At 37.2% G+C, this 21920-nt stretch overlaps 2 protein-coding genes across 2 annotated transcripts; one reads left to right on the top strand and one right to left on the bottom strand.

Moving 5' to 3' along the window:
* Positions 1-7883: 7883 nt before the first annotated feature.
* Positions 7884-14706, bottom strand: LOC109244775 (vacuolar amino acid transporter 1-like). The gene is made up of 13 exons (XM_019411913.1): positions 14369-14706; positions 13271-13507; positions 11855-12168; positions 11551-11765; positions 11268-11291; positions 10978-11158; positions 10536-10755; positions 10185-10320; positions 10082-10101; positions 9616-9761; positions 9242-9285; positions 9070-9132; positions 7884-8266 (listed from the first exon to the last, which is right to left on the bottom strand). The coding sequence occupies exons 2-13, from the start codon at positions 13474-13476 to the stop codon at positions 8174-8176; spliced, it is 1662 nt and encodes a 553-aa protein (XP_019267458.1). The 5' UTR covers positions 13477-13507; positions 14369-14706; the 3' UTR covers positions 7884-8173.
* A 3066-nt stretch (positions 14707-17772) lies between these two features.
* LOC109244774 lies at positions 17773-18436 on the top strand. Its single transcript, XM_019411912.1, has 2 exons — positions 17773-18022; positions 18110-18436. Exons 1-2 carry the CDS (start codon positions 17909-17911, stop codon positions 18314-18316), a joined length of 321 nt encoding a protein of 106 aa, XP_019267457.1. The 5' UTR covers positions 17773-17908; the 3' UTR covers positions 18317-18436.
* The last annotated feature ends 3484 nt before the right edge of the window (positions 18437-21920 follow it).

Below are 21920 nucleotides of genomic sequence, written 5' to 3'. Positions count from 1 at the left end.
TGGAACAACATATACCCCGTCGAATCACTATCGGTTGCAATACCATTTCCTAATCATTTGAAGATCGATTCTTTAATCACCTGCAGCTGCCCGTGCTGCTTAAGAATTTAATGACTTTCCATTATGAACAGAACCGTAACCTTACACACACCAATCCCAATCCTCCACCACATATCGCATATACCATACCACACTAGTATAACATGAGAACTCCATCTCCCTTCCTAACCACAAACATCTACGTACTCCACTAGTCAAGAACTCTCCATCAATCCCATCAAGAAGAGAAATCAATACACATTCCATGCTTCGCATGCCCATAGGCAATTCATACGCCTCTAAACCACGGTAAAACTTATCAAGAACTCTCCCCCAATTCCATTGCACAAGCTAAACTGCCAGGACTGAATCCTTCTACCCGAACCAAGCTAAGCAAGCTGTCAGAACTCAAGAGCCTTGCTGCACAATACCTGCAAAAGCCCATTACCTCGAACACATATGAAGAATTAATCACATCCTTACCATACCGATTCGGTCTACTATCAAGCTATTCCATCTATCTAATTTTCCCTTTTTGATTCATCATCCACTTGATATTTCTCCCTCGCTGTAGCATCACAATGCCTCAATCCAAGCTTACCACACGAGACTCGAACATAAGACCACACTGTCTAAGACCCATAGGCCACTGAATACTCTCTCAATTGTTCCCCAGAAATACCACATTCCAGAATACTTCACTCTGAGAACTTTCTGCGAATCTAAATTCGCTTCCTTTACTTTCCAGGTATCGACACATAGGATCCCATGATCAACATAAAAATACCACAAGTCTTGACATTTTCTATTGAAACACTGTCTTTAGTCACATACACCACCTTAAAACACCTGAGTGCTACATGTAGATTCTTGAACACATTAAAACCATTCTCGAGAGTCATTCTCTCTTATACAACTGTAATTTACCTGACTTAACGAACAGAACCATTCGTGCTTTATTAGCATTCCGATACCGTAAAATGAGACTCTCATCCCAATACAACCAAGCACTTCCTGCTCTATGCACCGATCATCCTCTACCAACAACAACTCTAGACATTCCGTAATTCTCATACCCTATGGAACATAATATAACCTTTGTCGAAATTTTGCTTCACTCGTGCCATCCTCGGCTCAATCTGTGTAACTAGAACTAACTCGCCAGCATACCTCGAGACGTACCCAACATAGCACATAACCGTGCAATCAGCTAATCAGCAGCAACCTCCCCAACTTGGCTCGAAGCCATATATCAAGACACACTTAACAACTCATAACACTTTTACTCTAATGATGCCACAATGTCATAGTGAGATTAAACTCAAATCATCTACAAGTTTGTGAAAACACAGATCATCTAGTACTGTAATCCTCTACAAACCTCGCATTCATCCCCACATCAGTTGAGTCCACCCTCTAGAGCGACCCGAATTTATCAACTTTCAACTCGTACTTTTCAATTACACATGAGATCTTCTATTAATACACATAAGAATCGTACCACTTAAGAATACTCTGCAGGAGATAATCCACCTGCTCCACCTCAATTTAGTATTTCAGCACACCTTCCACCATCACATACGTTACATCGTCAATTTAGTCTTCCTGCGTCTGAACTCGTACCGCCACATGTAATGCACTTTACTTACCAACTAGGAGACACGAAAATATTCTTCACGCGCCCTTAATTCGGGCTACACATCAAATCACAATAGGAATCGAACACTTAACAGTTCATCTATTATCCAACAGACCTCTTCGTCACTACCAAGTCATATAGATACATCTCACAATTCTAACATACTCAGCACATGGATATCCAACAGCCATTCCGGCTAATAAGGACATTACCGAACATATAAGTTCAAAACACTTGCTCACACAATCAGCACCTCAGTGCTCAAGCCATAGGCAAAGATCCGACCTCAAGTCCTCCAGACTGGCCCAACATACTCACGAAGATCACATCTCGCCCCTCGATCGGGGAATCACAAACCATCGAGGCACACATAATACTGAGCGCTCACGTGCGCATACAGACGTGTGGAAGGAATTTCAAGAGTTATATCTCAAGCTGGATCAAGTACGCACGATAAGAATTCCAAGAATGGGAAGTTTTCCTAAAGGTTCTGCAGCCTCTCGAGGATAAATACAGACGTCTTCGTACCGATCCGCGAGACTCTACTAAACATGCTCATGACTCGTGAGACCTAGTAACCTAGGCTCTGATACCAACTTGTCACGACCCAATTCCCATACCCGGTCGTGATGGCGCTTCTCGTGAAGACAAGGCCAACCAACTAACCCAAATCCTTTCACTAACAATTATTAAACATAAATGAATAGAAGATACAACTTAATGGCAATAGAAACTGTTAATTACTACCCGACCGGGGTGTCACAAGTCACGAGCATCTAAGAAGTAGGAACATAACAACAGGGTCATATATATATATAAAATGAAATCTGGAATCCAAAAGATGAAGTACGGTGCCGCGAACGCTGGCGGTCACCTTGCTCAGCTACATTAGTAATACCTTCAGTCCGCTAATCACCCGCTACCGGGTGAACATTACCTGCAACTGCCCGCGAGGTGCAGGGAGTAAAGTGAGTACTTCCAACTCAGTGGTAATAAGAGTAAATAATAACTGAGAGACAAGAAATCACGTAAGAGCACTCCATCATGCTATATAGGACAGTACAACCCTTTGAGAAAACAGTAAAAACCGTGAAAAATCCTTTAGAAAATATCTGGCTCAGTTTAAAAACCTCTTTTGAAAATATCCTTTTCCAACAATCAAGCAAATGAATGCGTAATCAGATAGTGCAAGTCCGCACATAAATCAGCCCCTCGGGCACATCACTCTACTAACAATTAACACCAGGGCGTCTGGTAAACTGTGCAAGATGTAGCATGAATGCCAATGAAATGAGAGTGCTGAATGTCATGACACGTATTACAAACAGAAACCAATGCATGAATGCAATGCAATGCATATGACCGCTGCGGCGCGCAGCCCGATCCATTTGGGTACCCGCGCTCACTGTGGGGGTTCAGACTCCGGAGGGGCTCCTACAGCCCAAGCGCAATATCATCATAGTATCGCTGCGGCGTGCAGCCCGATCCATCCTCAGTCCAGAACATGCAAATGAGCCACTCGGGCAATGTCAAGTAATAGCTTTCAACTCAAAACATCAGAAAAATGCAATTCAAGTCTTTAAACTTTAACAATATGACTGCACAATTCAAAATAAGGTTTAACTCAGGACTGAAATCATTTAATATGCTAAGTGTCATGAAAACAGTGATAATAATCCCTAAAGGATTCAAATAATCGGCACGAAGCCCAAAACATGGCAATCAACCCAAATCACGATAGCATCAAGTAGGTTTCAGTCAACTACGCAGTAAAATCAACAACCGGGACGGACCAAGTCACAATCCCCAACGGTGCTCTACCCCACGCTCATACCTGGCGTGCAAGTCACCACAATATAGCACTATGATGTGCAAAATCCGGGGTTTCAAACCCTCAGGATATCATTTACAAGTATTACTCACCTCGAACCGGTGAAATCTCTAGCTCTCGACGCCTTTGCGCCTCAAACCGGCCTCCACGCACGTCGAATCTAACCAAAATCAGAGCGAATACATTACAATATGCCAAGGGAACAATACCCAATCGAAAACAACCAAGAAATAGCAGAAATCTTGAAACTAGCAAAACCCGAGCCCCGGGCCCGCTTCTCGAAAAATTACGAAATTCACATCACCGGATTCCTCGTCTCGCCACGAGTCCATACATATAAAATTCACCAAAATCGGAGTTCGTTTGACCCTCCAAATTCCATTTTTACATCAAAATTTTCAAACCCTAGTTCTTCCACCCAATTTTCCAGGAATTAAAGGTAGATTCTTCAATAAAATAGCATTTCTAGGTCACGAGACTTACCTCCAATCAATTCCCGTCAAAACTCTCTTCAATTTCTACCCAAAAGCTCTTGAAGTGGTTCAAAAATGGAGGAAATACCAAATGGGCCGCGGATGAAATGTTATATAAAACCCTTCTGTAACTGCCCAGATTGCTCTATGCGAACGCGAGACACCCTCGCGTTCGCGATGACCAAAATTTCAGCTGACCAAAAATACCCTTCGCGAACGCGTCTGGTCCCCCGCGAACGCGAAGGCTTAGGCCTCCACACTCACGTGAACGCGGCCAGTCAACGCGAACGCATTGAACATCCAACTGGCCCTCTATTTTTCTTCTACGCGGACGTGTGCCAAGTCATGCGAACGCGGTGCACCACTGCCCTTAACCTACGCGAACGCGTAGCCCTAACGCGAACGCGATGAACAACTTCCTGCCCCCTCAACCTTACTCTACGCGTCCGCGACACTTGCCACGCGAACGCGAAGGCTTAAAATAGCCTGCAACTGCTGTTGCATTTTCTGCAACACTCAAATTCCAAAAATCCTTCCGTTGATCACCCGGAATCACCCCGAGGCCCCCGGGACCTCAACCAAAAACACCAACATACCCCAAAACATCATACAAACTTGTTCCAATCCTCGAAACACATCAAACAACGCTTAAACCATCAAATCACCTCGGACTCAAGCCTAAGTTTCTTAAAAACTTCCGAAACACGAACGATGTCCGAATAACCTGAAATTTTACACACATATCCAAAATCACCTAACGAAGCTGCAGCAACTCTCGGAATTTCATTCCGACCCTCGGATCAAAATCTCACCTATCCACCGGAATTCCCAAAACACTAACTTCGCCAATTCAAGCCTAATCCTACACCGGACCTCCAAAATCAATTCCGATCACACTCCTAAGTCACAAATCATTTCCCGAAGCTAACCGAATCACCGGAAATCACATCCGAGCCTTCTAACTCATAAGTCAACGTCCGGTTGACTTTTCCAACTTAGGCCTTCCTTAAAGAGACTAAGTGTCTCATTTCTTATCAAAACCAATCCAATCAACTCTAACACACCACATACCGATAACGAAACATAAAGAAGCATAAAATGGGAGAAACGAAGCAGTAACACATGAGACGACGGATCGGGTCGTCACATCTTCTTTAAATGTTTGAGGCTCACTTTCTAACAAGAATGTCAGAAAATCTGGTCCAAAGGAAGTAGTTGTCTTTTGACGTTTACTACGTCTTGGATTCACCTCATTAGGTGTACTTTCCTTTTCTTCTTCCCGAGGTCGCTTAGATATTTCACTAGACGACTCACATTTCTTTTATACGGATAAATATTCTCAAAGAATTCAGCATTATCTGATACGATTACCGTATTAATATGAATGTCGGGATTTTCTGATTTATGAATCAGAAAACGATATGCCTTACTATTTGTTGCATATCCTATAAAACTGCAATCAATAATTTCCCGTCCGATCTTTACCTTTTTTGGGTTTAGGAACTTGCATTTTAGCTAAGTACCCCCCACACTTTAAAATATTTAAGTTGGGCTTCCTTCCATTCCATTTTTCATATGGAATGGATTGCGTCTTGCTATGGGGAACTCGATTGAGTATACGGTTATCTGAGAGAATAACTTTTCCCCCACAAGCTCTGGGGTAAACCAAAACTTATTAACAAGACATTCATCATCTCCTTTAACGTCCTATTCTTTCTTTCTGCAATTCCATTACATTGCGGTGACTAAGGACCTGTTGTTTGGTGAATAATACCATATTCCAAACATATTTTTTCAAAAGGAGATTCACATTCACCGCCCCTTTTACTTTGTAGAGCCAACTACAAGAACTGTTGTTTGTGTCACGATAGAGCCAGAATTAATAAATGGTGAAGTTTTTAATCTTCAAACCAATCTGACATATTCAGAATTAATAATCGGTGAAGTTTTTAATCTTCAAACCGAGTAACATCTGATATAACTAGATCTAATAAACGGTGAAGTTTTTAATCTTCAAACCGAGTAACATCTGATACAACTAGATCTAATAAACGGTGAAGTTTTTAATCTTCAAACCTTGTAATTTGTGACACAATCAAATTTAATAGACGATGAAGTTTTTAATCTTCAAACTGAATAATAAATTAGAGTAGAAAATCACTAAGATTTTAATCTCCAAAACGAGTATAAAGTTACTTAGACTTTAATTTTCGACAAATGAGTAGAAAGTTACGAAGACTTTAATCTCAACGAACGAGTACAAAATCACGCAGATTTTGATCACGAAGCAGGAGTAGAAAATCACGAAGATTTTATTCTCCATAACGTGTGTAGAAAATTACGAGAATCTTAATTCCCTTTCCAAATGATTTTCCAACTAAAGCATTATAACACTTTAACCATTTTGATCTCTTTCTCTAATCAAACACATATATGTTCATCTTTACATATATTATATTCACTATCTCAAAAATAAGCCTCATACTTACAGTGGAGGTCAATCTTCATTTGTTTTCACGATAAGTGATGTAAATGAAAATAAAGTCACTGGACAAAATTTGTTTGAAAGCCACGAATCCAATTGAAACGATCGGTTCAAAAAATCTCATTGGCATCACACCAATTCAATTTCATTAGGTGTGTCATTCTTGTCTTTTGTCCTTTAGGCTACCATATTATAAAGTACAAGCCTTTGACGTCTTTTTGATTGGATACTTGGGTATACATGAATCCTTCTTTCAAAATTCTTGATACCAACTATCACGGCTTACCACTCTTAATCACGAACACCAAATCCCTATTATCTGCGGTAATTACATTCGCTCAGTTCCTTGCATGCGTTTTTCAGATGATGTTGGAATCTGAATCCGACTACTTCTAAAACAATTTTCTTCTGTAACAGATATTCCACTAAATTCCTTAAGATTGTTAGTATTTATGTGTTCAAAATCAGAAAATTATAGAAGCAAACAAACGTTAGTTCAATAAACAAATCGTAAAATAATTCCGAGCCCACTGAATGCACAATGTGTCCTTAAGGAATTTAATCCCCTCACTGTTGCCCAAGGTATACGGATTAATTCCTCCCAGGATAGAACAGAATAACTATTCTGTGATAGCGGCACTTCAAATCACAGAACTTCAGCGAACTCAACATACGGAGCAAATCACACTTGACACTTATATTTATTTAGAAAATAATGCAACAATGTAGAAAAGAGGGGAAAAGATTTCAGATTTTTTTCATCTGATTTTGTCTTTAAACTAAATTTATAGACAAAGGAAGGGTGATATGGAGAGGTGCAATCTAAAAGGTGCCTCTTCCATTTCCCATTCACACCCCTTAATAAAAACGCAACAGATACACATGATGATAGGAGTCGACTTTCGATACTTTTTGTGCTAGGATTGAAAAAAACCAGGTGTCATGCGGAAGCTATTAAAGCAACAATGGAACGAAGATAAAACAGATAACAAAAGAAAAATTTACCAAAAGAGATACAAACATTTAACGTGGTTCGCCCGATTGACCTACGTCCACAAATGGAGATGAGCAATCCACTATATAAAAAGATAGTACAAAATATCGAGAGAACAACCTCACGAAGAGGCAAACACAAGTGGCACTATAACACTCGTCCCATAAAATTCTCCCCGTAAACACGACTCTCAAACCCCATATGACTACATTCTACTGAAAGAGAATGAAGAATCATCAATTTATAGAACCCAAATATTTTTCTACAAAAAAAAAGGACGAGCCAAATATGTGTGATTTATAATTTCCTTCTAAAAGAAGGAAAACCTAATTATGGTAAATATGTCGCCCTTTCCTTCAACAGATAAGAAAACCAAATATGGTAAAAAAATCAGGACAACACCTAACAAGTTGCTCACTCGATTTCAATACTAAGTAAGCTCCAATCAAATAAGTAAGAAAGTTCGACTACATAATATAAAGAAAAGGCGTATGAGAGTTAGAAAAGGAACTCTAAGAACCATACTACATAGAAAATGAAGCAACAAACATATTCTCTAGATAAAAAATGATTGTATCAAAATCACAAGCTTGAGAATTATTCAGAAAAGGAGAACACTCTGACAACCATACTGCATAGAAAATGGAATTTTTGTATAATCCATAGACTTGAAAACATATGCAGCCATTGTTTGTATTACCAAAATTTGAACTCATAAACTCTGGATGATTTTGGAGAGTGCTGAATAGGATCCAATAACTGCTGATATAACACCAATTATGATAATAAGTATACATGCTGATACCTGCATAGAAAAGGCCGTGTTATCAAAGGGGAAAAATATAGAAAAAAAACTCTAAAGTCTAATGGGGTTTTAAGCGCAAAGAAAGCGCGGGCTTCAGTAAAGAAAGACGCAAAAGGAGAAGCAAATAAAAATATGTATGGCTAGTCAAGGACTAATAATTATAAGCATGAATTAAAAACATATGGACCAAGAAATTGAAAAAGAAAAAATTACGATAAAGTGAAATATCAATTGTTTAATGTTGTCTCTTCTGGATTATGCTCATTGGCAAGGAAACGTATGCCTTAGAGCCTTGAAGGCGACACTGAAGCGCCCACTAAGCGATGCGAAGCACTCAACATGTGTTGCACCTCGCTTCAAGGCTTAAGCACGCTTTATGCGTGCCTTTGACAACACTGAGAAACGGATGAAAGAACAAGTTCCATCACCAAAGGAAGGTAACACTAGCAACATGGATAATTAATCAGGAGACTTATAGTTTACATAAATATCTAGCTTGATATGTAAACATGTCTATAATCAAGGCGAAAATTTAGAGGCAGATTTAGGACGGGTTCAGTGGTTCAACTGAATCCATTATTTCTATTCAAACTATATATACATATGAAAAAAGATTAAGAATATGTGAGTGAATGTGTGTGTGTCTATATATATAAAGATGCTTATATCTAATAACATGATAACGAACAATGAGAAAAGAATGTCGGTTTTAACACGAGTTTTTTCACCTAAATTAACAATTAAAACAAAGTATACGCGCGCTATCTTTGACCTATCTGATAAAAGGGAAACATCTGTTGTACCTGAATTGGACTTGTTTTTCCTTTCAATATTCTCAAGAAGCAAGCACAAGGTAGGATCAATGTCTGGAATAGAAAGATCATATATTAGTACAATTCTTTAAATACCAAAATGGAAACAGAAAACCTATTTAACAAAAAAACATAAAAGTGGTACAGAACAGAAAGGACTCACAACTAGCATTGTAAATAATGATCCAATCAATGCCATCACAAATCCTGCAGGTTAAAATAAAAGTCTTTTTAAGCCAATAAATGTTACATAGGTAAGCTTAATACCACGGTTTTGTTGATATTTTTGAGAGCAAGGTCGTTCCGAAAGCGTTAAGGGGATTAATAACACATTGTTCAAGTTATATTGATAATTATAGCAGCTTATAACAACAACAAACCCCGGTGTAATCCCACATGTAGGGTCTGGGAAGGGTAGTGTGTACGCAGACCTTACCGCTACATTGAGAAAGTAGATAGGTTGTTTTTGGCATACCCTCGGCTCAGAAAAGATACAAAGGCAAAAATGATAAAGATAATTATAGCAGCTTAACTTACCAAAAAAAGGAACTTTAAGAGCCACAAGTAATGTGGATATCACCAATGCAGTTCTAATGAGGACTCCGTACATGTGAGATTTGGCGTGGTTCGATGGTATCAACTCCTCCAAACTCATAGCAACAGGGGCCATGGTTAAAGCATATGTGTTTCTAGTTAAGGAAGATGTTCTCCCTTTGCTGAAATTATCTTAAAAGGAAATTTTCTTATCCTCAGTTCCGCGTGCACTAAGCTCCCACTATGTGTAGGATCCAGGGAAGGACCGGACCACAAGGATTTATTGTACGCAGCCTTACCTATTTCCATGGCTCGAACTCATTACCTCCTGGTCACATGGCAGCAGCTTTACCGGTTACGCCAAGGCTCCCCTTCCCATATCCTCAGTTTGACGTCTTATTTTAATAACATATTTTGAAGTACTGCAATGCAGTGGAAAAAAAAAATCATGGAGTCCAGAAAAGGATATTTTGTGAATGGATTAACAATCTGCAAAAGAAGCAGACAATTTGTCATCACATGTTCAAATGGTTGTATTAAGGAGAGAACTCAATCGATCACGTTGCACTTACTGTGGTCCAAAAAGCGATTTTGGAGGCAACTAAATTTGTGGGCAAGTTTAGAGTAAACTGGGATTCAGCTGAGTCCCCAAACATCATGTATCCCATCACAGCTGCTCCAGCATACAACACAGTCACAATACCGAAACTACATCCAAATTATATCCACGTTAACAAAAATAAGGAAACAGGATGATGCAAAAAAAATCAACAAATATAAAATTCTGAACGCATAATTTCAAAAATACATTGTAGTCAGGCTAAGTATTTTAAAAGTTGAAACCATCAAGTTTGAATTTTGGTCCACCTCGGATTATCTACAGCGTTTAACATACAAGCATTAGTTTCCGCAAAACTAAATACCTGGTTAAGAGGACAGCGGGGAACTGACTGCGTTTCTCCAATGATGTATATATATTGGGAAAAACTGCATGTCCGGAGTAGCAATATCCATAAAGTCCAATAGCAACAGGAAGACTAGAAATATTCAGTACAGTTTGTTCGCTTTGAGTGCCAACATGATCCACTAAGCCAAGCCAGTACAAGCAAATGACGACCATTACAGAAGCAATAACTCCTCCAGCTGAAAATTATGCCGGTCCATTTCAGAATTGTCATTGTACAGTAGTTGAAACAGGAAAATGCCAAACCCTAGAAGTATCACAAGAGAAGCCTACAAGAACTACACGACTATTTCATCTCGATGGGGTGTGTGTGTGTGCATACACGTGCACACAATGCTATCAGACGACCACTTTTGGCTATTCAGATATGAAGCTCTTCTTATAGGAAGTTAGCCACTTACCTGAGATGTAACTAAGAACAGTGAGGTCACGCAACCAAACAGTAGGAAGAACAGCTAAGGTGGTTATCAAAGCAAAGAGATGCCGTGCATCTAATTGGAGCCCTCCCAAACTTAAATGTGCATTTGGAAATAAAGCCGACAGGTTATCGCCCTCCAAAATTATGTATTCAACACAACAGGACTGCAAGTGAAGGACAACAGTAATGAAGCATATATCAGGATGAGGCACACATTTAGAAATTAAAAGGACAAAGGATGTTACGGACAATGTGCAGGCAACATAAACTTACATATAATTCCACGTATAATATTATCTGCATCCACAAATACACAGAACAAGAAAGAAGCAGTATCAGAAATCGGTGATGATTGCATACATATGCTTAAACTGTTAAATATGTAGCTAGTCTAAGATTATCTACGTATCAGGAATCGGTGATGATTGGCCAAAAAGTTAAAATATGTTCCACAGCGATTCCTCAGCATTCTTTACCTACAAAATTTATCATCTTTATATCTCTGTTATCAAGCGTGGTTGAAGTGCAAAGACAACTGAAAGCCAAAAGGACGTACCGATATGATAATTCTTCCCACTGTACCAAAGGCTGCCTGACCAATATCCGGATAAGTCTCGAGCCCTGGTTGGCTGTCCAAACAGTATCTGAGGAGAATGCCAGTATAGTAAGAAAGCACACCGAAGATGAATAATATAGAAAGCCCTGCCCATCCACCTTCCTTCACAGCATAAGGAGTAGAAAGGATTCCTACTCCACATAGAACATTAATACCTGTATGAAAATTAAAAAAAGCATTTGTAAAAACTGTGTTGCTCACCAACCGTTTGATTGGAACATAAAGCTGTGTACAGAATACTAACCGTTTAGCACGCCTTGGCCATAGGAACTTTGACGGGAAACTGGAAATTCATGTGCAACCGATTTCTCATCAGGAAATTTCTTAATAGCAGACCTCCTTGACGGAAGAGGAGGCAGCAAAGTATGAGAGCTACGTCGCTCATGTGGAGCCTGCTCCTCTTCTATGAGAGGTTTATGAAGAGAGGGCAACACTTCAGGAGTGTGTCTCCTTGTGAGTGATGAGCCAAGGAACGAGCTGCCTAAACGTGTTAATGAAGGTGTCCCCAGGAAAGTAAGACTTGGAGACGGTACACTACTATATATATCCATAGATTGCCTGAAACAAGTGTTTTGCAAAGATTAGAGGTGGGATATATAAGTAAGACATTGCAAACTAGACAAAACTCATTTGAGACATGAAGCGCTCGGGAGAAAAGCTTTGCATCATCATCGGAGATTACAGGGGCTAACAACAGCTAATGATCCATTGGTTGTTAACCACAAAACAACACACAAAAGCACTTTTTACGCGCATCAGGAATCATATTGAATAATTTGTGGAGGAAAATCTAACATAGTGAAGAGATTCGTTATCTTCTTCTTTCACAATTCCCATGTTAATGCCAGTGATAAGAACTATGAAGTTCCAGCGAAGCTAAATTTCCCTCAACCGTTTCCTTCCCCATTTCAACACCCTCTCCTTCTTGCATTGATGACTAAATATATCGGTTTCTTAATTTCATTCAGGTTCACCGAGCAATGCTGGCCATTCAATTTTTTTTGAGTTGGAAACTCTTTAATTAAAATGCTCCTGAAGTAAGATAATATTATAAACTCATAACCAGAATGATTAGAAGCATATGCTCAGCTCATGTTTTTATTCAAAATTTGAAACCAGAAGACAATACAACAACAACAAGAAACCTAGCGGGATCCCATAAGTGGGGCCTGGGAAGGGTAGTGTGTACGCAGACCTTATACCCCTACACTGGGAAAGTACAGAGGTTGTTTCCAATAGACCCTCGGCTCAAGAATGAAACTAAAAGACAATGAATTAAACAATTATCATTACAAGTAAACATTCTCCTATCAAAGCTGAAAGCGCAAAGCTGAAAACTACATGTAAACAGGAAGAGGAGCAAAGTGAAATCTAACAAGTAATCATTCAAGAAGTGGAACTATTGATTGAACTCCGATGAGCTATAAAAACTTCAAAAGATTCATCTCCCAATGCAGTTCATAATGGAAAAATAATCAATCAATGAACAGAGAAACCGCATTTTGCTGCCAAACAACAGCAACATTACGCTTCAATTTCAAGCAAGTTGGGGTCGGCTATATGAATCCTTATTGACCATGCCACTCAAATAAGACTAATACCATACAAACATCTATTCTAACTCAATCTATTGAAACAGGGAAAATAAAAATATGAATACCTGTAACTTTGAGGCCAAGCAGGAGGGTTGAAGGAACTCGGTTTGCTGTCGGGGAAATCATTTTCATTATTATCATCATTAGAGTAATTGGAAGAATCAGAGTCATTCCCATCTTCATTTTCAGGTTTATCCAATTGCTTCTCCTGATGATCATCCTCGTCGTCACTCTCTATGTAGAAACTGTGTTCAGAGACAGAATTCTTCATCTTCGGTCTCCTTTCAACCCCTCAAAAAACTCTGCATACCACAAATTCTCCTCAGATTCCCATTTAGAGTACAGAATCAAACTTTAAAATGGAAACCAATGAATCAACAACTGAAAAATGGAATCTTGAATTCCGTTGACATAAGGAAAGATTCTAATGTAATAATGGTTCAAAATTTGCTTAAGATCACATGTTCAAATTCAAGGTGTAAGGCATTTCATGTTAGTCATACACTTAAAATTTGTAATGAAGAAAATAACGGACACCCCATTAAAAAGGAAAGGCCAAGATTCAAAAAGAAAGAATCTTTTTTATTCACAATAAAAAATGCCTTGAAATTTGAAACCACAACGAAAAAAAACATATAATAAGACGGAGAAAAAAAAAAGATAAAATCTTTTCCTGAAATCATGGAGCAAAATTAGTGGTTATGTCAAAGATCTTTGAAAAAATTTCAACTTTCCAAAGACAATTTCCTATTATTTAGACACCCAATTTGCAAAAACACACACACACACACACACACACAATTTGCAGATTCAAGAATCAACAGTAAATACAACCGACCCTTTTTCACCTTCTCCTTCTGCGGAGTATAATTTAAGGCAATTTTAGAGCTTAAAAAGAGACAACCAAAAACCAATATCTAATCATAAAACCATCAAAGGATGTGGTGCAAGCATATGGGGGCTGCTCTTCCCCTAACACAGTCTCAGGTTCGAGCCCTAGGTATGGAAAAATACCCGCCGAATGGGGCCCTATGCGGCGATGTAGTCGGGCTCCATTACGGGTACCGGACACCAACACCGGGTGTGGGAAACCAAAAAAATATCTAATCATAAAGAAAACAGTGCACAAAGTTACTATAATTAGAAAAGAAAAAGTTTCTTACTTTATAGTCTGAGAGGAATTCTGAGATATGAATGTCAAAAGAGTTGCTAAAAAAGGAGCTCTTTTTCTGCAGGCTTTTCCACTGAAACTAACAAAAAAATTCAGCAGCAGACACTCAGATTTATGTGATAAGTATTTATTGAAATTATAGGGAGACAGAAGGAGTAATAAAAGTAGGCTAAATGTTGTGCTGTGCTATGCTGATGTTTGATTGTTAAATTATTGTTTTCTGAGTTTTTGAATACTCAAAGATGATGATGACACAGATTATAGATGGACCACTTATACAGTCCTTACTTCTCTGCCGCCTACATAACATTGCACATGACTAATAAGGTTTGCGTCTTATCTTTCATGTTTTCATGTTATCAAGAAAACAAAGAGAATTAGTGGGCGTTTGGATATAAGATTTGTAAAATTCCAAAAAGAAAATATTTTTTTTTCAAGTCAAAATAGTATTTAAAAATTAGAGTTGTGTTTGGACATGAATATAATTTTGGGTTGTTTTTGAAGTTTTGTGAGTGATCTGAGTAAATATTTTGAAAAACAACTTTTTGGAGTTTTTCAAATTTTCAAAAAATTCTAAAATTCATGCAAGTGAAAATTGGAAATTTATGGCCACTGATTTCGGAAAAAAAGGTGATTTTTTTTAACCAAAAAAACTTATGTCCAAACGGGCTCTTAATTATGCCTTAAAAATCCATAGCTATGTTTAGTCACGGAGCAGGAACTTTTTTTTGTCAAGTTTCTTAATAGAAAGAATTACAAGAAAATACACATAACTTCACCCAATAACAAAAAATAATCCATATTTTTAAGTTTTATCCGTCTTAGCCCATATTGTACATATTTTGAAAGCACTAGCAAATTCAAAATTTGTGTTCTTACAACCATTGCTTCTAAAAGCTATGGAATTAAATTTGTGTTCTCACAACCATTACTTTCACTCTCTCTTCTTCTCAAATCTTCTACATATGCTTCAAGGGACCATATATTTTCTGCTTCTCCTCTTGTGTCACCTGGTTGTAATGTAAGAAAATTGAAGAGTAGAAGTCCACCATTGAAGACCATTCAAAGCTTTTCTTTCGAAAATGGGTTTTTTGAGTTTGTTAGTTGTTTGGATTGGGTGTTGTTCCAATTGATTGAAAATATCAAAAAGAGTTCAAAATTTAAATTTGAAGTAATTTGGAGTAGATTTGAGCAAGATTTAAGTTAAATTTCATAAAAGGCGCAAGGAAGAAGACCAAGTCAGTTTTTTTGTATAATTTTGTATAATCTTGTATAATAGTGTATATGAGTGTATAAACACATCTTATACACTTTTATACACCTTTACACACTTCTTCCACGATTTTCAGTTGCAATTCTTGTTCAAAACCAGTCCAAATTTCCATTAAATGACTTCAAATTTTGTATACAACCTCCTTATACTATTTCTAACAAGTGTAAATAACACTCACTCTAAAATTCTCACAAAATCAAATTCGGAATTTAAACCCACATATTTAAGCTTGTTAAAAATCTAATTTTCACCACCCAAATGGATTTGGTTTGTTGAACTAATATTTGAGTCACAATTACTGATTCGAAAATTAACTTAAAAGCTTGAGAAATCTTTTTTTTTTTAAAATTAAATAGTAATTTTGAGAATCTATTGGAGATGGATGTTGAATCTTAGCCTATTATTTTTGGGCTAGTTGGTTGTAAATTGAAATATGGGATATAAAATTAAAATGTAGGGAGCCCAGTTGTTCTTGTGTGAAAATATACGAAAACTTATAGTCTACTTGGCCAAGTATTTTTAGCCAAATGTTTTTCTTTTTGGGTCTTTCTTCGGTGTTTGGTCAATTTTTTAGGAGAAAAAAAAAATACATAATTTTTTAGATACAGAAAAAATAGTTTTTCTCCAAAAGTAATTTTGAATAAAATACACTTAAAAATACTTTTCAAAAATATATAATTAAAAGCACATTTTAAAAGCTTGCTCAAAAGTATTTTTTAAATTAATTAGTCAAACACATATTGCTTCTCACGATAAGTACTTTGCAAAATAAGCTGAATTTAGAAGTTTGGCCAAACAAACTACATTAAACACACAAAAAAGTTAGGAGTCCAACATTTACTGTTTATATATTGAAATAATTGACCTTATATGTAGATGGAATGTCTTCCTGGCCACTTAAATTTGTAGGGCATTTGAAAGCCGATACATGAACTTTAAACTTTCCCATTTGAACACTTGAACTTATGATTCTCTTAATTATTAAACACATTTGACCGTTGACCATGCCCATGTAGTGTCAGCTGGTCCTAATCAACTTGTTGCGTGAAGAACACGACGCACAAGAGCGTGAGAGCCCTCTTACTTCCCTGCCGCCTACACAACACTGCACATGACTAATTAGGTTTGCGTCTTATTTTTCATGTCTTCGTGTTATCAAGAAAACAAAGAGAATTAATTACGTGTTAAATATTCTAACCTATGTTTAGTCACGGAGCGAGAGTTTTAGCTATGTTATGTCTCAAATTATATGTAGTGTTTCTCTTTTATACACCTCTTAAAAAATATTCGTTAGGAGGAGAGTTTGACTATTTTACCCTTATTTATATCGTAAGATATAATCTTTCTTTATTAAATATTTATTTTATTTATGTTTTGTCTTCATCTTCAAGAACAATTATTAATAAGGGTAAAATGGGAAAATATATTTTATTTTGTCTTATACTTCTAACATGACAAATAATTTGAGACAACTATTTTTAAAAAGGATGACAGATAATTAGGCGGAGGGAGTAAGACTTAAACACACAAAAACTAAGAAAATTCAGTATTTACATTTATATATATATATATATATATATATATATATATATATATATATATATATATATATATATATATAAAATTGACCTTGCTGTCCCCTAGCTCCAACTCTTGCTAGGTTGATTTTTTTTCTTTTGTGCACGTCAGACAGATATGATGGAATCACTTAGAGGTCGTTTGATATAAAAATAATAATGAATGCACACCCTATTTGGTATTATTTCATATATAGCTAATTTATGCATAGCAAAATATGATGTTAACAACACCAAGGTTATGGCGGGATACATACGGAAGACATGCACCATTTTTTACTTAGACATTTAAACTAGGTCTCTTTCCATCTGAACTCATTTTTTAAGCATTTATTATACCAATTAGACACGTTTTGTGCAGGTGGCATATAGCGTGACTTACAGCCTATTTAAGTGCGTGAAGGATTCTAAGAAGGGATTTTTCCTTTCCCAATTATACACATAATGGTAACATTGTGAAATAATATATCTCTATTTAAACCCTAACTCCTTTCCCAATTGTTAAAAATCCAATTTTGTTAATTTCAGACTTCTCCAGCACTTCTCCTTCTCTTCTTGTCAATTCTTTTCTTCTCTTATCTTCTCTTCTTTCTCTCGTTTCTGTTGTTGCCACGTTTATTTAGGTCGGAACTTTAGATAATATCCATTAATGTCGAACTAATCGGAATCGACAAACTCGTCAATGTCACCTTGCGCTGCCGCTCGAATTTGTAAGTGTGGTGTTTCTCCAAAGTTGAATGCTTCTTGGACCCAACTAAACCCAGGTCGTAGGTTTTTTGCTTGCAAAATCGGAAAGGTAAATTGTTTGTTCTTAATTTGTATTCTGGTTTATGAATTATTTTCTTTGATAAAAATTGATTAAATGTGTTTGTGATATTTGTAGAAAAAGGGTGGATGTGATTATTTCTGTTGGTATGATGATGAGATGCCTATTCAAGTAAAGAAAATAATTTGGGATTTATTAAAGAGAGTCAAAGCTTTTGAAGAGGAGAAAGTTCAAGCAAAAAGAAGACTGATCCTTTTGACGATTGTTGTTGTATTGTTGCTCGTTTATGAAAACTGTAGGACTGATACACTTTGGTTGTTTTAGATGTTGTCGATTAATTTGGCTGCACTTTTGTAATATTAGCAGTGCTATGTAATGTTGGTGCTTCTGTTTTGAAACTACTGGTATGAAATGTTCTATGTAATCTTAGCACTGCTTTGTAATTTCAGCTGATGTTGCTAAAATTACTTTTGTACAACTGACTTTTGTTATAAATTTCTGTTAGCTATAAATTTGTGTTAGTTTGGCTGACTATTGTACAACTGACTTCTATTTTGATCTGCTATAAAAAATTTGCACATCCGACTTGTGTTGAAGTGTTGAAGATTGCTGCTACGTAATATTGACAGAAAAGCACCAATTATAGGGTGTTTGCCCAAAACAAAATAAGGCATAGCCATATCATTGATTACTGCTATGTAGCATTGACACTAACAAATGATCCGTACCAAGTTTAATAAGAGCAGTAAGATTACACAACTGAATAGAACCATAGGAGTTTAGTTCTTCAAAAACTAGATCCCACAATATAATAGGTTGCTGCTACATAATCATATAGTCAAAATAAGTTCCTAAGGTACTACTTCTTGCTGAAGTTTGCCTTTATATGCTGCAACTGGGAAGTTGTGACAGCATCTTGACCCTTCCACCTCAAGCCTCTTGCCTTAAAACAAAGGTCTATTCCTATTGGAGCTGCACTCTTATAAGTTGAACCACTAGCAATAACTCTTTGGCTTGATATTCCGGGCTGCAGTTTGCCAAATAATGAAGCACAATCAGTAAGTTATTTCTAAGTCATATTATAGATGAAATATGTATGAATATATACATTTAGTATTTGAGTTCCACTTGCAGCCGTGTAGATGCCAAATCCAACATTTTTGGACCTTTTTCTGCTCCCTTTTCAACATCTTCTTTACCTGCACCCCTTCCTCTCTTTTGGCCAGTAGTTGCTTTACCTTTTGGAGGAAGTTGATTACCTAATCCTCTTCTAGCAGGCCTACACGAATCTGTTGAACTTGGTGGTGGTTGACTTGAGCTTCTAGCTTCATGAACCCTTCTAACTCTTGTTGTATCATCACACATAGAGTTTGTAGGTTGGCTTGAGCTTCTTGCTGCATCAGGTTGGCTTACTCCTTGTGAGCTTTGGCTACCTTGCTGTGAAGGCATCCAATTTTCAGCCTACATGACATTGAGCAACAGGAAACATTTGAAAATGACACTAGATTCATATGAACAACAGGAAACATTTGATGGCAACAGGAAACATTTGACAGAAAACATTTACCTTACAATATCTTTTGTTATGTCCTTGTTGATGGCACTTGGAACATGTCATTTTCACTCCACACTTGGACAACTTTCCATATTTCTTTTTGGTTCATCTTTGCCTTTTCTTCTATTCCTCTAAGGTCTACCAGGCATGGGTTTAGGTTTGGGAGGCTCTATCTTAGGATTCTTGGTTTCAGGCCACATCTTTATATTTGTCATAGGCTGGATGAAATACTTGTATGCTTTTAAGAAAGTATCCCTCTTATACCAATGCTCCACTACCTGTTCAGGTTCTTGGTTTATGTGATAGTATAAAAGAACAGCATGTTGGCATGGAATACCTCTCAACTGCCAAGCTCTACAAGTGCATACCTTATCAGTCAGATTAACTACATGCTTATGCAGTTCTTCTCCAATCTCAAATCCAACATCAGCATTCCAAAGGAAAGTACATTTTCTAGCAAGCTCTTTGCTATCCTCTAACAGTAGCCTAGCCATAGGTGGTATATCAGATATCCAAGTATCAAGAAATTTCAACATATCCACTTGTCTAGTCATTATTTTCCTCCTAATCTCCTCCAATATAGTTATAATTGATTTATGCGTAGAAGCTAAAATCCATGAATTAAAGGTCTCACACATATTATTTTCAACAACATCGCACTTGGAATGCACTTCAAAATATGCTCTAACCCATGACTTTTTTTGGATAATATAACAAATCCCTACAAATATCCTTACCAAGTTTGTCCATTTTCTGAATCTCCTCCTTAAACTTAACTTCATAACTAGCTTTAGAGCACCTCCAAAACTGTTTTCTCCTTTCCTCTCCTTTCCATTTCTTATGCCAATTAGACCAGATGTGCCTGGCACACATTCTAAATTCAGCATTGGATAAAATTTCATTCAAAGCTGCAGCAAATCCCTACACAATAATGAATTCACATTATAGCAGCATATTACTTAACAGCATAGCAGCAGATTACAATAATAGCATGATGTTCACTTAACGGCAGCAGATTACTTCACAGTAGTGGATTACTTAACAGCAGTAGATTACTTTATAATAGGAACAGATAGCAACACATTACTTAACAACTGAACAGATCACAAAACTACTTAACAGACCACTTAACAAACTACTTAAAAAACTACTTAACAGTGAAGCAAGGGGGATTGATTAACAGTGAGGTGAGGGGGGTTACTTAACAGTGAGGTAAGGGGGTTACCTTTTGCATATCTGCCATCACAGTCAATCCTTCTCCAGTTCCTAAGTGCAAATCATCTTTCAAGTAGTTGATGCAAAAACTCCAGCTATGCTTTGTCTACTGATCCACAACTGCCCATGCTATGGGAAATATTTGTTGATTTCCATTCTTTCCAATAGCAACTAGAAGCTCACCTTTACAAGCACCCTTTAAGAAACAACCATCAAAACCTATGATTCTCCTACATCCTTCTAACCAACCTTTCTTCAATGCATCAAAGCACACATAAAAGTAAACACTGAGATTTTTTCCTGGCTCAGTTTCACTGTCCATCCTTACCCAACATGAGCTACCAGGATTGGTCTGTTTTATCATATCAGCATAATCACATAACCTTGCAAACTCCATATTCCAATCACCCATGGACTCCTTGAGAACACGCATTTTAGCCCTTATAATAAATTATCTTGCCAACATACAATCCTAGCTTGTCCCTGCACAACTCTTGTATTTCCCATATCCTTATATGGGGCTGCTTAGTTATTTCATCTTTGAATTTCTTTGCAACAAACTTTGAAGTGCACAACTTATTCTTGTTTGAAGTATCACATTTGTGTACTGGGTAGTAGTTCTTTACTTTAAAATCACCCGAATCTCTATCAATACAAGCATAGCACACCCATTTGCATCTCTTTGATTTACACTTAGCCCTCACCCTATGTGGTTCATTCGGTCTCAATTTAATCTGCACCTTGTACTCCATTGCATAATTTGCTAATGCTTTCCGAAACGCTATAGCATTCTCAAAAATCATCCCAAGTTCAAATATATCAACTTCACAATTCGTATCATACCTAACTTTTGTACTCCTCCTTCTCGCTGGTATATCAACACCAGGAATAGCTTCAGGATCTAACTCTTCTGTGCTATCTTCACCATCAACCTCTGAACTATCAATAAACTGCTCATCCCTACCTAATTTACCTACATATCTTGAAGCCTTGTTTCTTCCAATATCCTTAAATCCTCTGTCAATACCTGCTTCTCCTAGTGGTATCTCCTTTGTTGCAATTGGTTTTTTCCTCTGCTTACCCTGCCTCTTGCTCCTCCTTTCAGCCCTTAAAGATCTCAAATCATCATCAACCTCTGAACCATCTTCTTCATGAAGA

The sequence above is a fragment of the Nicotiana attenuata genome, unplaced genomic scaffold (genome assembly GCF_001879085.1).
Source record: "Nicotiana attenuata strain UT unplaced genomic scaffold, NIATTr2, whole genome shotgun sequence".
Classification (NCBI taxonomy): domain Eukaryota; kingdom Viridiplantae; phylum Streptophyta; class Magnoliopsida; order Solanales; family Solanaceae; genus Nicotiana; species Nicotiana attenuata.
Note: the sequence above shows the minus strand (reverse complement) of the source record. Positions and strands in the feature narration are given on the sequence as shown.

Excerpts from the sequence above, each read along its gene's own strand:
- LOC109244775 (XM_019411913.1), bottom strand. The coding sequence starts at position 13,476 with ATGAAGAATTCTGTCTCTGAACACAGTTTCTACATAGAGAGTGACGAC. Across the intron at positions 9,762-10,081 it reads ATTGTTAATCCATTCACAAA|ATATGCTTTAACCATGGCCC; the intron begins ATATCCTTTTCT and ends AACTAGAAACAC. Across the intron at positions 8,267-9,069 it reads GAAAAACAAGTCCAATTCAG|GTATCAGCATGTATACTTAT; the intron begins GTACAACAGATG and ends TTTTCTATGCAG.
- LOC109244774 (XM_019411912.1), top strand. The coding sequence starts at position 17,909 with ATGTCACCTTGCGCTGCCGCTCGAATTTGTAAGTGTGGTGTTTCTCCA. Across the intron at positions 18,023-18,109 it reads TTGCTTGCAAAATCGGAAAG|AAAAAGGGTGGATGTGATTA; the intron begins GTAAATTGTTTG and ends TGATATTTGTAG.